This window comes from Limanda limanda, chromosome 21, assembly GCF_963576545.1.
Source record: "Limanda limanda chromosome 21, fLimLim1.1, whole genome shotgun sequence".
Classification (NCBI taxonomy): domain Eukaryota; kingdom Metazoa; phylum Chordata; class Actinopteri; order Pleuronectiformes; family Pleuronectidae; genus Limanda; species Limanda limanda.
In genome coordinates, this window is record NC_083656.1 from 6,470,892 (window position 1) to 6,486,085 (window position 15,194).

The 15,194-nt window shown below is 44.4% G+C and overlaps 1 protein-coding gene across 1 annotated transcript in view; it reads left to right on the forward strand.

Annotated features, from left to right (window-relative positions):
* The first annotated feature begins 589 nt into the window (after positions 1–589).
* Positions 590–15,194, forward strand: part of LOC133028213 (protocadherin-15-like) — a 119,436-nt gene continuing 104,831 nt past the window's right edge. Inside the window, exons 1-2 of the mRNA XM_061095406.1 lie at positions 590–630; positions 4,906–5,039. Of these exons, the coding sequence (XP_060951389.1) occupies positions 590–630; positions 4,906–5,039 (175 nt within the window). The remainder of the gene's footprint in view (positions 631–4,905; positions 5,040–15,194) is intronic.

Genomic DNA, 15,194 nt, shown 5'->3' on the forward strand with positions numbered 1-15,194 from the left:
TAATGAATGACACTGCAATGGATTATACAGCGGAAATGGAATAGAGCTCACACCTTTGCCAGTCGACTTGAATTCTATCAAGCTGTGCCGAATTGCACTGGTCATAGAATTCAGTTCCCTAAATAAGCCTTATTCTTTTAAATCAATTAATTATTATATAGAAAATCAGAGGAAATGTCTAAAAACAGCTCGCCATGTTAAAGAAAGTGAATAATTATCTCTGGATCCTTCTATTGATTTAATGCCTGACCCATCCCTCCTCCAAGGGTCAAGGTCCTCTGCCCAGAAGTTTGTATGTGACCTTGCTTACAAACCAACAAACCAACAAACAAACAGACAGGGGTGACAGCATGACCTCGTTTGTGGAGGAAACAACCTGGGAAATGAATATTGGCAAATGTTACCAGAGAAAGAAGATCTCTTTAAAAAAAACTCCCACTAACTCGATGGGACGACGGCTAAACAGGTCAGACCAGTTCACATTTTCTCCCTCCAGTCTGAGGATTGCAGGCAACACGGTTGGCGTGCACATCTGTAAACCTCCGAGAACAATATTCACAGTATGGAGTTTATTATGCAGTGTTTGGACATGAACTGGAGATCAGGTCAGTCCATGCTGGAGGTCGCAGGGTGAGAGGTGGATGTATCGGGTCAGTTGTCGTGGGCTGGACTCACTACTCTGCTGTTTTTTTTTTCTTACTGATACATTTACAGTCTTATAAAGTCCATACAACTTGGCTGTTGAGGCCTGAGGCTTTAAAAATAAAGTAAAACTCAATTTATGCTCAATTTCCGATGTCTGGCTTACACTCTTTCTTTCCTTCTCTCTCGGTTTTTCTCCGTGCGCTGCTCGGGTGCAGTCAGGGAAACTGTGGTGTTTTGGACGTTGTGTTTTTCACACTCACAGGTGCTGACTGTCTCTGTGACACTCTGCAGGATTGGCAGAACAAGGCCGCACCATTAGCTTATTGGACAGCTTGGTCAACACAAACAAGCGTGTGTGTGTGTCTGTGCATGTGTGTGTGTATGCTGCCAAGTGAGGTACATTTTGTCCCTATAATCACCTAATGTGGCAAACCTGGTTTTCATCTCCTCTCGTACACAAAATTGAGCTCCTAATCAAATAATTTCCGAATGCAGACGTGCAACAGGCCTCTGCACGTTCAGACGCTGTTTGCTGTAACCTACATGCATCGTCTGCTCCTTTTTGACGGCCTCACGCAGGCTGTTTATCGCATTAAGGTGCACAAAACTGATTTAAAATGTTTAACTTGACACTCGTCTGCTCCCACTTGACAAATTCCTGGCACCTGCTGCCTCGTCCTGTGTTTACTAACAGGAGTCAGAGGGAGATGTGCTGTGTATCTATCTGCACATTTCTCCCCTCTCTGGTACAAGCAGCCCGGCTCCGTTACACACCAGCCTGTAACCCGAGAGTCACAGTTCACTCGCTCTTTGTCCTGGCCGAAAAAACACCCTGGAGCCAGACAATAAAGCTCACACAGTAAGTCACTCTGCATAAGGCTGTCAGCCATCCGCCTCGAGTGGAAGAAGAAGAAGATAAAGAAAAAGGATCCTCATCTTGTTTTGGCAGCGGAGGAGCTGTGAGAGGCAGCGTCCTACAAAGCAGACAGACAGTGACAACACACGGAGACGGACTGAGACAGACACATGTCAGCGGTGACAGTACAGGCGGAATGTGTTTGTGTTTGTTGTCGTCTTTTCTGCACACATGCATATGCAGTGTGTTGGACTGACAGTATGAAGGTTTTATCAGTCAACAACTTGAAACAGTGTGTCAGCATCTCTCACTGTCATGTTATTTAGCGTTTTCTCCATCTATATCTCCTCTCCTCTGTTTTCTTTGCTATTCTTTGAAAGTTTCTCTTTTCCGTCAGATTTCTCTCTTGTGACTTCCTCATCATTTCTCTCTCTTGTCGTCCTTTCCGTACGAACCTCGTCTAACTTTGCCCTCTTCTCATTTTCTCCTCCGCCCTGTGATCTCGTCATCATTGACAATTTCATGACGTACAATATACACCAGTGGTAAAGTACAGCCCTCAATCTGTTCATCTCTAGTATTTTCTAGGACAAAATCTCTGTCTTTGGTTTGTCTTCCTCTTTTCTAGCTCGTTATATCTCTTTCCTTATTGTCTGTTTGCTTTCCGTCTCCACATTACTCAAAGTCTCTCCTCCTCTTTTCCTTTGTCGGAGCCTCGTTCGCTCTCTGTCTCTCTCTCTCTGTGTTTCTTGTCGTCTCTGGAGGAGTCAAACTTTTTGAAGTTCCACCAGAGGAGAAGCGCCTTCAGCCCTGACACACTTGATCCTCATTACTGATGCTAACAGAAGGGCCTGTGCTACTGTCTTCTGTCAACTGCTTAACCAGGGAATTAAACATCTCGCTCATGTGCACTCACACACACACACACACACACACACACACACACTGTCTCACTTTTGTGGTCTGCAACTAGTTTTGATTTAGTACAATTATGTCTTATATTGGGAACTATTCTTTTCAACCAAAACTAAACCAGCAGCAGACCCTCTAACAGTCCGACTTACTTTTAAAAGAAGAACGTCTATATTAAATTCACGTTCTCTGTGTGCTGGAATTTAAACACTGTCCAAAATTATGTTTGTCAAAGTATAAATAATTTAATGTGAACAAACATCATGTTGACAAAGGACTTCCATCTTTCTTTCTAGTGGAATCAAATCTGTTATTTTGAATTTGTCTCTTTAGGACCAGAGATTAGTCGTCCTGGGACCTTTGTAGAAAAATTACCAGAATTTAAACTCATTAACATTGAAGATATAGAATTAGGGATCCACAGTAGAAATCCAATTCACAAACATCTAGTGTCCTGTGTGGTTCATAAAGACAAATATAAATCAGTGCCACGTTAAAAAGAGAAAGAAAAAATGAATACCATCTGCTTCTTTTGACACCAAACAATGTGAGCTGAGCTGTTTTCAGTGTTTTTCTGACACTGTTACATCTTGATCTCACTCTGCCACACCTGGAACAGACCGAAGCACCAGAGTTTAATATGTTAAACTCAGTTAAGGAAGGTAAAGAGCAGCTTGGTGGCCTTGTGACTCCAAAGTGAGTCCTTCAATTCGAAGCTGCGGGTTAAAGCTGTCGTTACTGCTGGATTTCACCTCCGGGATTTACTGGAATATCACAAAGACGTCGCCGTTGTCAGCCGGCTCCATCTCCATTCAGAGGCTGAGGCAACAGTAATCTGACTCTGTCACAGTAATTTCCACCATGGGAACTTCATAAATCAGTTCTAATTAAACAGCAGATTCTGCATGACGGGGAGCAGTTCATGTTGTTCCTGCTAAATAAGCCCAAATGACTGAAGTCCTACTCAGGGTAATCAGTTTCTGCTGGAATAGACTTATCACCATGACAATATGATGAACAAACACACACGTGCTTCATCTTGACCAATATTGAATGAATCAAACTGATTAGCTGAAGGACCTGAATAACACATGTTTTGCCCGGAAAAGATTCTAACTCGACAAATCTGCTCGAGCATTTTGCAATCACGATGTGTGATTTCTTTTTGTCTTGTATCATTTAGGTAGATAGATGTGCATAATATAGAAACAACTCTAAGTCCCTGTTCAGACCGGGTATTGAAATCCGTCCTGGGAGATCTGATCACAGGTGGATGGTGTGAAGTTCGTCTCTTCACACGCTGCCTCCTCCTCAACGTGTCTCCTGTGACCACTTGTGATCACATCTCACTTCCTGCTCACGTACATCATTTGTCTTTGTGACAACCAAATGATGTTTTTACACAGCCTCAGTTTACAGATGCATCTGATGACAGAGAGAGAGAGAGTGAGTGTCTGATTTAATTAATGTATATAAATATGATGTATAATATATAATATAAGTGACAGTTCTGAGGTTGATTGTTTATAGAGCTGAATGAATTCTGGAGGAAGCATTATGTAAGCCAAATAAAATGACAAATTACCCAAATAAACAACCGACAACGGCCTCAGCCAATCGCCGATAGACGATATATTCATCAGGTCCTCCAGCTCCACTGCGGAGCGTTTATGTTCTCCAGCTTCCAGCTGCGAAGTCATATAAATAATGGCCGTCTCACACGTGTGGAGCAGAATGAATGTGAGGCAGAGTAGTGTTGGAAAAAAATAAACGCCATCCACAGTTTATTGCGCCTCAAAGCGAAGCTGTGCACATTCTCCCTCTTAAATGTAGTAGATCTTACCAAACCAAAGCAGCAAACATGCAGCTTTACGTGTTTCTCTCTCTCTCTTTAAATGTGTAACGTGTCTTCTGAGGCATATTCTCCACTGCAAGATCTGTCATGCTTAGCTAAATGTTTCCTTCCCTATCATCATCTACATTCTGTGTTTTCCACTGTGGTGCCAGACCCCTGTGAAACAATCGTTTACTTTGATGCACATTTGACTGATCAGGGATTGCAGGTTGTGACATGAAGCAGCGGTGACGAGAAACCACAAAATGAATATGAAATGCCTGCTGAGCGAGAGGTTGTGAGAGCATTCCACCTCAGTGATGAAATGGAGTGAGCAAAGCATATTTTCATTCAAAGCTCACTTCTGTAGAGACGGGTGGGGGGGGCGCAGAGTGCACACAGTTCAGCTTCATCCAACTATGACATGCGGCTGTTTCTTTCTGTGGCAGCTGTGCCTCCACAGCGCTGTTCTCCAGGTGCACCAGCGTGAAAAAGGCAGCACTTGATAATGACTGAACTATTTATTTTATTTTTTCACTTATTTGTGAACGGGAGCGAGCGAAGCCACCAGATGTTTCTGTGCTGCTGAGTGATTGTGACTGACCTGTGTTGATGTGTCTCCTCTCTCTCTCTCTCTGCAGCTGGATGCTCGGTGAAGCACGGTGCTGAAGATGGTCAGAACGCGTCTAATGGGACCACTGCGGTGGGGCCGGGTCAAATGGCCGAGTGTAATGGGAACGGGAGTCCTTTATCTGCTGCTGCTATCAACCTGCCTGGGCCAAGAGACGGAAGGTAAAGACAGTCGCTCTTCATGTGCCCCTCCTCCCACTTCTTACTCGTCTTTCTCAATCATTCCTTTTGTCTTTGCCTTGTCTCTTCTCTGTGGCTCCATCTTTATCTCCGTCTGTCTCACAATGTGGAGGTGAATGGAATCCGCTCAGCAGGGATTTAATGTGAGATCCCAGACATTAAACCCTTTTGCGACTTCGGGCTTATTGTCGGAAGTCAGCAAACCTCAGTCGGCTGCAGCGTCACAACATTTCCCTGATTCAATGTTGATCCTGTTTTTTCCTGTGTGATAACAACAACACAGTTTAAAGAAGTGACTTCGGTTTTTCCTCACTTTAACATTTGTTATAGCATATTCAATGTTGTATTTTAAACTCAACCATTAACAGCTTGTGCTTGAGACACAGTAATTGATTGTAATTAATTTGACAACTTGCATTCACTGTACCATGTTAACATGAAACTATCGTGTTACCACAATCGCTGCTTGGTGCCTGGTTGCAAATATGTACTTGTTGCTGCGAGTTGATTTTAGCCACATTAGTCAATCCACTGAAATTTGGCAACATTTGGATGGATTTGTATTGAATGGTACAGAAACAGGTTGTTATGGGTGGAACAGTGTTTCCCGTTCAGGTCCCAGTTCAGCCGGGATGATTCTGTGTGGATTCTGCTTGTCCTCCCTGTCCCTAGGTTTTCTCTATGCAGACTGGGGTTAAGCTAACTGGAGACCCTGAGTCAACTGTAGGTGTGAATGTGGGGGTGAATGCTTGATGTCTCTGTGATAGGCTAGTGACCCGTTCAGGGCATATCCAAACTCTCACCCAATTTCAGCTGGAACTAGCTCCAGCACCCCCCATGACCCTCAAAGGTGTAGCCCTATAGAAAATGGATGGAGTGATAAGTTGTTATACTGTTCTGTTAAACCAGATGAAGCCCGATCATACATCCACCCAGTCCCATTGAAACCCATTACAGTGTAACTAGCTCTGAGCTCAAATCCATCCACTGCATCACGTTGGAAGTACTAAAAACTGGGCAGGGGGGCTGAGGTGGCGGGTGAGATGGAGCTGGATGTGAGAGTCAGTGTCAGCTACATCCTCAGGCCCAGAGTCGCCAGGCACCTCTGCCACTGAGGGCTCTTGTGAAGTGGAGGACCTTCCCCTGCTGAACCCCCTGTAGGGCATTAGAGTGGTGGAGGAGCATCTCACCACCTTGAGCTGTTTCATATTGAGGTGTTGGCTCCAGCCACAGTTGAACCCAGAGCTGGAGCTCTCAGAATCGAGCTGAGGCAAAGGCAAGGCATGGGGGGGCTCAGAGTCACATTGGTTAGAAGGCTTATGTTGGTGATCATTTGAATAAGTTGTAAAGCTATGTAATTACCAATATTTTATATCCCTTACCCATAAAGTTCTTTAGCATGATGTTCACGGAGGACAACATGTGATGTAAGGAAGTGCCAAATTTAACTCAGTGCTAACCACAGTTTGGTGATAAACACCATTTCCCTAGTTAGATAATAACCTGCCCACTTTTGATTCGACAGCATTAAATATGAAATTAATCTCAGGACGCAGACGTTCCAAATGCTCGACTCCATTTCAGCAGTGACCGCCCAAGGTCCAAGATCGGCTTTCGGATGGAAGAGGTGGATGCTGAGGTTTCATCAGCTGTTTTATTTCCCTCATTGTCGTTTCTTCTCTCGCTTCACATTTCCAATTTCCAATTCAACGGTAACAGTTAATGGGGGGAAATTACAGCAGTGATATGATAACGTTGAAAACACACATCCGCATTTACGTGAACTGAAGCGAGGTCACAGAGAAATGAAGTCACCGCCGGTGGGAGAGCTCAGCATAATGCTCTCTTGACTTTTTGCTCGATTTGTCAGCATTTTAATTTTCCATTTAACTCTTGAGTCCTTGAGATTTATCTGGCTGGCATTTAGCTGACGGCCGCCGCAGCCAAAGGTGAATGTCTGCGAGTGTGTGCGCTTGTGGGCACATCGAACATATGGAGGCATAAAGCATGTCTGCGAGTGTGCATGTGGGTTATTAGTAAATCTGTCTGCTGGGGGTACACAGCTCTAGACATCCCCTTAATTCAGATCTCGGAGGGCCCATCTGTATCTCCTCTGTTTCCCCCTCATCACACCTGTCCACCTGCTGCACCCCGGAGCTGTGTCTCCTAAACTGTTGGCCGGGGCTCAGAGAACCGGATCGCTGCCTTTATTCTGCACATAACAAGAATAGCATGTTTTAATAAGCCCGGGTCTGCGGCTGACACACGATATTGGACTCGGTTCTCGTCCCCTCATGACGGCAGCGCTAGTGTGTTTTTAATGAGCCGGAGTCCCGGGATGAGAGGCGGATTTTCGCTGCTTGCCCCCCCCCCCGCCTGACAGGAGAAGCAGCGTGTTTTAATTAGCTTAGGTCCAAAAGAGAGAGTCTTATATTCATTCTCCTCCTGGTTCCCAAGTGATGAGAGTTGCTGTATAATTTTTAATGAGCCTCAGTCTCGGGGTGGGAGACCACACAGTGTGTCCAATCGGCTTTTAGCAGAAACTTGAACAGCCTCAGTTTGTTTGCGGAAAATTGTATTGTCATTGCAACGACATTATTTATTGTTACTAGTGAAGTATATTTCTTGTCAGCCGAGATGTAGATGTTTGTTGTAGAAGCTGATGGTGAAGGAAAGGAACGCGGACCCAGTACTTACAAGTATAATAATGTTTATTACACAAAGTAGTACAGGTCAGGACGAGCTCTAGAACTCGGAGAAATCACCCAGGCGAAAGAGTGAAATCTGACCAGCCGTGGTCTTACACACATTTATATAGAGAGTTTGGTGCCGCCCATGACTTCAGGTAAATGCCGTCCCCAATGGGATTTCTGGCTAAAGAGGGAAATGTTTTTGTGTCCGAACATGAAGACACATTGGTCAAGAACATTCCTTCTACACCCATCCATTAGCTAGACAGAGGTCATTCCCAAAGTCAAGGATCTTTTCAAAAAGGTAGAGAACTTCTAAGGTAAACATCTGGAGGACTCTTTGAGAATGTCTGAGAGTCCAGAAGGCAGGTATCATAAGCCTGTCATTGTGTTTTGAGCACATACCAAAATGATCTCCTCTCACAAATATAGGACACTAGAGCCAGAGACTGAAATGCAGACCCTCTGAATTGCTGTGCTTTCATTATGAATTAATCTGAAGGCTGCCGTGTGTAGGTGGCTGTTGCTCGTGTCGCCGTACATCGAGTGTGACGTGTGTCTGTCTTCAAGTCGCTCTTTCATTAAACATAAATACCTGAGAACGTTTTCCTTTCTGTGATCCTGCATGAAGCTGTTTACTTGTCTGAGCGAGTGTGTGATGTTAACATGCGAGTACGACACTATTTGGACCAGATGTTGCCAGACGTTCTCCTCATTTAATAAACACAAGTCTCTCCTCCACGCTCTCTCTCTCACCGTGTCGTTCTCACGCCCGCCAGCTTTCTCTGCATGATGCACTGAGGGGAAAAAAAAAGAGAAGAATGAATGTCAGTTCACAGTGTGAAGACTGTGGCCCTGTTCCAAACCAATCCTGAGGTGTCAGTCTGAATGAAGTCACGCTCACAGCTCTGTAGAGCCCTCTGCATTAAGAGGGAGGCTGTGCCGCAGGAGGTAGAGCGGGTGGAGCAGGACCGTCTGCGGTTTGGATCCCGGCTCCTCCCCTCTGCATGTCAAGGTGTCCGAGGTATCGAACCCCTACAGATACTGTCGATAAGACCAGACAGGTGGTTAGTTACCTCCGCTGAACATGTGGAAACCATGTCTGAGAAAATACGACTATTTTCTCAGACTGATCCCAGGTCCCTGAGGCCTCCTGTCAACCCCCCTCCCTCGTCTAGAAACTGTTGCTGCACCTGAGCTCTGGAATAGTCTCTTGTCCCATTAGGCTTCTTTGCTCTGCTATCGATAATTTAAAATCCAATTTAAATATTTCATTTTTAATCTCACTTCTAATTTCCCCTGATTCTGTCTAATTATTTTTGCTAAAACATCTCTTTTTTAAATCTAATTTCCTTTTACCTTGTGTGTCTTTTATTGCCTATTTCTCTGTCACTGTTTCCCTCAACGTGTTGGTGAAGCACTTTGACTCAACTCCTGCTGTTTCTCAACGTGCTGCATGAATAAATCTGACTCGACCCGAAACAGGTTCATTCACAGGGAGTCGAAAAACATCCTCTACTATAGAAACTCATCGACTCATTTAGCTGTTGATGTGACCGACAGTTAGATGTCTGTTGTTTAAAATCATGCACGTGCTTTTCATTTGGAGTTCTTCCCGTCGTCATGGTTTATTTGCAGAGCAATTTTTAAAACCGCAAAAAATATTTTATTGCAATTTTACCGCACTGCACTTTCTGTGAGTTTAATCAGACTTGGAAAACGCTGTGGTGGAGAATATATGAATCTATCTCCACCACCAAAGCAGTTTTTATGGCAGAGCAAGTAATATTTATGTGATGTTTCCTCCATTATCCAGCATTCACATCTCTGCATCGTCCACTTCCTCTCCTCACCAGCTGGATCTGAATATGGTAAACTCTCCATCAGAATATGGGGGCGGGGGGGGGGGGGGGGGGGGGGGGGAATTGGAGATGGATAGCACAAAAGGTAGTGGGCCCAAGTTGGTATTTAGCCTGAAGTGCTTGCATTGATTGTCCATCAATTGCCTCGAAGCTCGAGACCAAATGATATTTTCTTCCCTTCTCATTTTCGAACTCGAGCCCGCGTGGTTCCAGTGAAAAACAAAAAACTCAGAGAGCTCCAATTATAGCTCCATATCACTCGATAATATCTTTTAACCACTTTTCTTAGATGTTTCATCAGAGGTGAATAACTGTCTCATCTGTCTTCACTTCGACATCACACTACTTTTATTCCTCCGTCTTTGTGCCCATCTTCCTCCATCTCATCACCTCCTGTCAGCTCCCTCTCAAGCCGCCAACTCTGTCGAAGCCTATGTACAGCTATATAGATTGGCAATTTTCCCCGGGTAGCACGTAGGAGCAGCGGTTTACGCTGTCACCTCACTGACCAGAAGGTTAGAATCCCGGTATCTTCTTGTCTGGACTTTGCGTCTTCTCCCAGTGTCTATGTGGGTTTTCTCCAGATACCAAATCGAAAAACATGCAGATTGGGGTTAACCGGGGTCTCTTATTGACCGTTGCATGACTGGCTCGCCAATATGCAGGCGGTCTGTCTAGTGTACCACACCTTTTACCCAATGTCAGCTGGGACTGGCTCCGGCGACCCCTGGGGGCCCACAAGGAAAGTGTAGATAATGGATGTGGATACCACTTATTGCTCTGACTTTGCGCTTTACACACACACTTACAGACGGGTCACGTGTCTAGGAGGTACGGCAGGTCGTCCACTAACCAGATGGTCAGTGGTCTGCATGTGGATCTATCCATGGGCAAGGCACTGAATCCCCAGATCGCCTCTTATGGCAGCATCTGAATGATATGTGATAAAAAATAAAAATGCTGTGTAAAGAAGCACTGTATGAAAAGTGCTTTAAGTGGTTTGTATGAATAGACAAGTGCTATATGCTCCATCCTGAAGGACCTTCTCTGTGTGAAGAGTGCACTGATCAAGTGTGTGCTCAGTGAAGGAGGATGGAGTTCAAATTTGAACAGTAAACCAGTGTCATCACTTTTGCAAAAGAAAACCAAGAACCAAGAAGTGAGAAAAACTTAAACTCACCTTTTTTGAGTCATCCTCTTTCTCAGAAACCAAACAAAAGTGTCGAGCTGCTCCTTTTTTATTCAGGTACAGTTGCCGACCACCTCAGGAGCATTTGAGGTTACTGCTGTTTATGTATTTCCACCGTGTATCCCGAGAACAACTACTGTCTTTACCAACACTACCTCCATCAGTTTCTTACTGTATATATTGTTGTCTTACTGTATATATTGTTGTTTTATGTCCAATTGTTGTTTTATGTTTTGTGTACAGTGCACCAACCACACCAAGGCAATTTCCTGTGTGTGCAAATATACTAGGCAAATAAAAGAATTCTGATTCTGATTCTGAATTCTGATCAGCCGTGTTCAGCCACACAGCGGCTGGAAACAGCCCTGACGCACTGAGTCAGAGAGGAAGGCAGAGAGTCAGGATAATGGATAAGCCAGCACAGTGACAAAGTAGATATTCCTACGGCACTGACCCTGTGTGTGTCACTTTTTGTGTGTGTGTGTGTGAAGCTGTGTTTTTTGTGCGCGAGCGGGTCGACAATCCGTTTTCTCCAGAGATGCATCAATCTAACACAAGGTCACATTGTCTCTCCTCTCCTCTTCTCTTTTCTCCTCTCCTCTCCTCTCCTCTCTTCTCCTGTTCTCTCCTCTCAGATGTTCCTCCAGCAACACTCCTCTAATTCCTTCTCTTCATTTCCTTCAAATGATCTCCTCCCTCTTTTTTTCCCAATTTTGTCCCCTTTTCTCCGAGTCTGTTCTCTATGGATGGATGGATCAGGGGTTGCATGGGAAAGGATGGATAGATGAATGGATGATGGATGAACGGCTGGGTGGCTGGATAGAGGAGACGGAAAGGAATCGGACCCCAGGGAGAGGTGGAGATTGGGGTTCCTGCTGATGGAAGCTTAAAAAGGACATGAACACGCAAGACTTTTTTAGAGGAAAAACCACAAAATGCCCTTTGTCATATGTCTTTTTCTGTATAAAAGCTATTCACTACCCACTCTTTCCATTCTCTCTCCTTTAGAAGACGATGTTATGTGTTTTAAAATGTATTTTTCAAAAACGATTTTCATTCAGCAAGTCAGTCATTTGACAAAGCATTCTGGGCTTGTTTGACAGCAACGTATGAAGCTTTGCGAGCTGACAGACAACATCAAGGTTATTGAAAGATAATTACTTGAATTCTGCTTTTCTACACATTTTTTATAATTTGCTTTTATAAAGTAGATTATCCTAAATTGCTTAAAAGGGCCCAGTGTGTAATTAACTCACAAACCCCGTGGAGCTCTATTAATGGCCGCACACCCCCGCATGCTGAGGGAATGTGACGCACATACAAACACACACACGAATAGTGCACAGTACTGGGTCAATGTGATGCAATTAATCCTCATTAATAACGTTGTTTTTTGATTGTGGGAGAGACAAAGACATTTAATCCCTATTTAACAGTGTTTGTCTTTGCAAATTGACATTTGTGACGTCTCAATAACACAATTAATTCAAGGGCATATTTCCAGTCAGACAACTGCTCCCTTGTTGCACCAGTATCATCCATTTCACTCCAGTCTGGTTCACCAGGCTGGACAGTCTCGTCGTAAAAGAAAGAAAATAACTCTTCTTGGAAATCGTATCAGCGCAGACGTCTCTTGAAATAACGTCCGCTTGGCTACCCCTATATATGCTCAGACATTATTTCAGCATGTTGTTTTTGCTGGGTTTCCCCCCCATTCACAAGCTCCACTCCAGGCGGGGTAGCCAAGCAAGTGTTTAACAGATGGTCACAAGCAGAATGCAGTCGAGTACAACTTCAACCCACATGAGTTTTTCACAATATGGCAAAGGGGGGAAACAAGAGTGAAGAGCTTGAGAAACTATTATTAACTCAGACTAGACAGAAACAGTTCCCCTGATATGAGAAAGTTTGCAGCCACAGCAAAACACCACAATACATCGTTGTTTTATGCCTTATGCATTTATTTTCATTCTGGTTTTTAACACTGTTGTAGATAGTGTCTCCCTGTCAGGATGTACATAAACACTACAGGACTGGTTACTGAGCCTAACACCATTTTGTTATTCTTGAACAGGCCCAAGCTTCCTTCTGTTGCCTGTGTTTATGCTAAGCTAAGCTAACTGGTCTGTAGCTTTATATTTTTAGAACAGACATGTGAGGTATCGCCCCTCCTCATTAAAAGCTCAGCAAAACATCTAACAAGTGCATTCTCAAAAAACGATTTATTCACCTAAGCTTCACCAGTCACTTTAGTATCTTCCATTGCTACACCAACACACACACACAAGCCAGCATATAATTAGCTTAACTTAGCACAAAGACTTGAGAACGGGAAGCTTCTTTCAAATGTTCCTACTTAAGCTCATTCAGCCAAATGTTCTTGTCAAACTCAGAAGTAGGCTTTGAAAGAAAAGAGGTTTTCAATGAATGTTGAACTTCTCCATTAATGTTGCGACAGAAGCACAGGCCAATGTGAACTCCTGTTGTCGGTAATGTGACAGCTTCTCTCTGTGGAGTGACTCAGTCGACATGTGCAATGAATCCTGGCTCTACACAGACACACACACACGCACACACAATCAGCGTTGTCCAGGTGTCACAGTCTCAGCATGTATATTTTATGGTAACTCGAGCATGTGTGAGCGTGCGATTGCAGGCTGGTGTGTGGCCCCGGCCGTTTAAACTGTGTAAAGTGGTGTGAATGTGCACATGGGGTTGTGCCATGAAGATCCCAGGCTGCATGTGTGTGTGTGGGTGTGTGTGTCTGTGTCATGGAGACAGTTGCTAAGCTGTTTGTGTCTCTGTGTGTGCAGGATACAACAGTTGTTTGCAGCAGGCTCAGTCTGGGTGGACTGTCCTCCTCCTCTTCCTCCTCCTCCTCTTCCTCCTGCTCAGTGAACTTTGTTGTGAAGGGCCACTTTTTTCTATGCCCCCCCTTGGCAACCTGTACGTGTTTACTCTGCTGCCTGATTTCTATGGAAGGAAGGTGAAAAGGGAAGAAAGAGGTTATTGATTGAAACACTTCAGGCTTAAATAAAGAGGCGTCGGGCGGATGATAAATCGTGAACGAGCTTCTCTCATTGACTGCCATTGTGATATTGTCTGAACAGAGAGGTCTATTTAAAAGTTCTTTGTGTATTTTTCTGTCTTTATTCATCCCGGCTCGCACCTTGAACGCTTCACCTCACTCAGCTCTCCGCCGAGCTTTTCATCAGCGTGACACAAACCTGGCATCAGATGGATTTATTTACTTGTTAATGCGCAAAGTCATTTACGTGATTTCTTTCCCCCTGAAACTTCAGAAGAGGGCAGGCTTAGCGGAGAGTAAGTGAGTGCTGCCTGGAAGTGAGGGATGAATTGCAGAGGTAAACTTAAGTGGGTGGTGCATGAGGAGACAGAGGGACACAAGGGCCTGCAGACAAGAGAGCGCTAACTCGGAGCGTTTTTCATTGGATATCTCAGAAAAACAGGTGAATCCTTAAGTTGAAATATGTCTGTGACCTGTAAGAAAGAAAAGCAGAGAATTTGCATTTTACTTCAATTCACTTTTATTCCAGAGTTTCCCTCCCCGGTGAGTTTCCTGCAGTAAGACTTAACAGTGCGGAGAAAAGGTGCATTGATTTATTGTGGCTAACAGAATGTGGCAACTTAATTGCTCACTTTCATCTCTTCGGTGAAACTTTTCCGCACTCACACATTTGTTTTAATCGAGATTACACTTTAAAGGACGTGCCGAGGATTTCTTCAAATTTCCTGCCGCCGCCGGGAGAATTGGGCTTTAAATTAGCATCAGCTGTATTCGGAGGGATTCAGTTTTAGCTCAAATCTTTCCCACATCTCGCCGTGTTCATCTGTCTCTTTGCATTACGACCCGGACGCTTCACCGTTTCATCCCATTGAATTTTTTATTATCGGCGAGGCTGGCAACGGTAGAGAAGGAGACAGATGAGAGGAGACGGGAGGAGGGAGGGGACACGGAGACGGAGACGCACCCTAGAGAACAAATGGATGATTAGTAATAGATGAGGGGCATCAGCTTACACTGAAGGATAAGCAGGCAGTGAAGCAGGGGATACACATCTGTCATCTGAAGCACAGTCCAGGTGGTGGAGTGTGATGTAACTACTGACTATTGTTCTGAGGGTGGTGCATCTACGTCAGGGTGTTTTTACCTCCGCCACAGAGGTTGTGTTTTCACTGTTTGTTTGTCTGTTGCTCGGCAGCTCTACGCAACGACCACTGGTCAGATTAGCAGAGAAGTTGGCGGAAGGACTTTGGATGAGTCAGGGAAGATCCCATTAAGTCTTGGTGCAAATCCAGATCAGGGACCGATTCAGGATTTATCTGTTTTCACATTCAAGTTTATAATGAATGGATCGTTATGGGGAAAAATTTA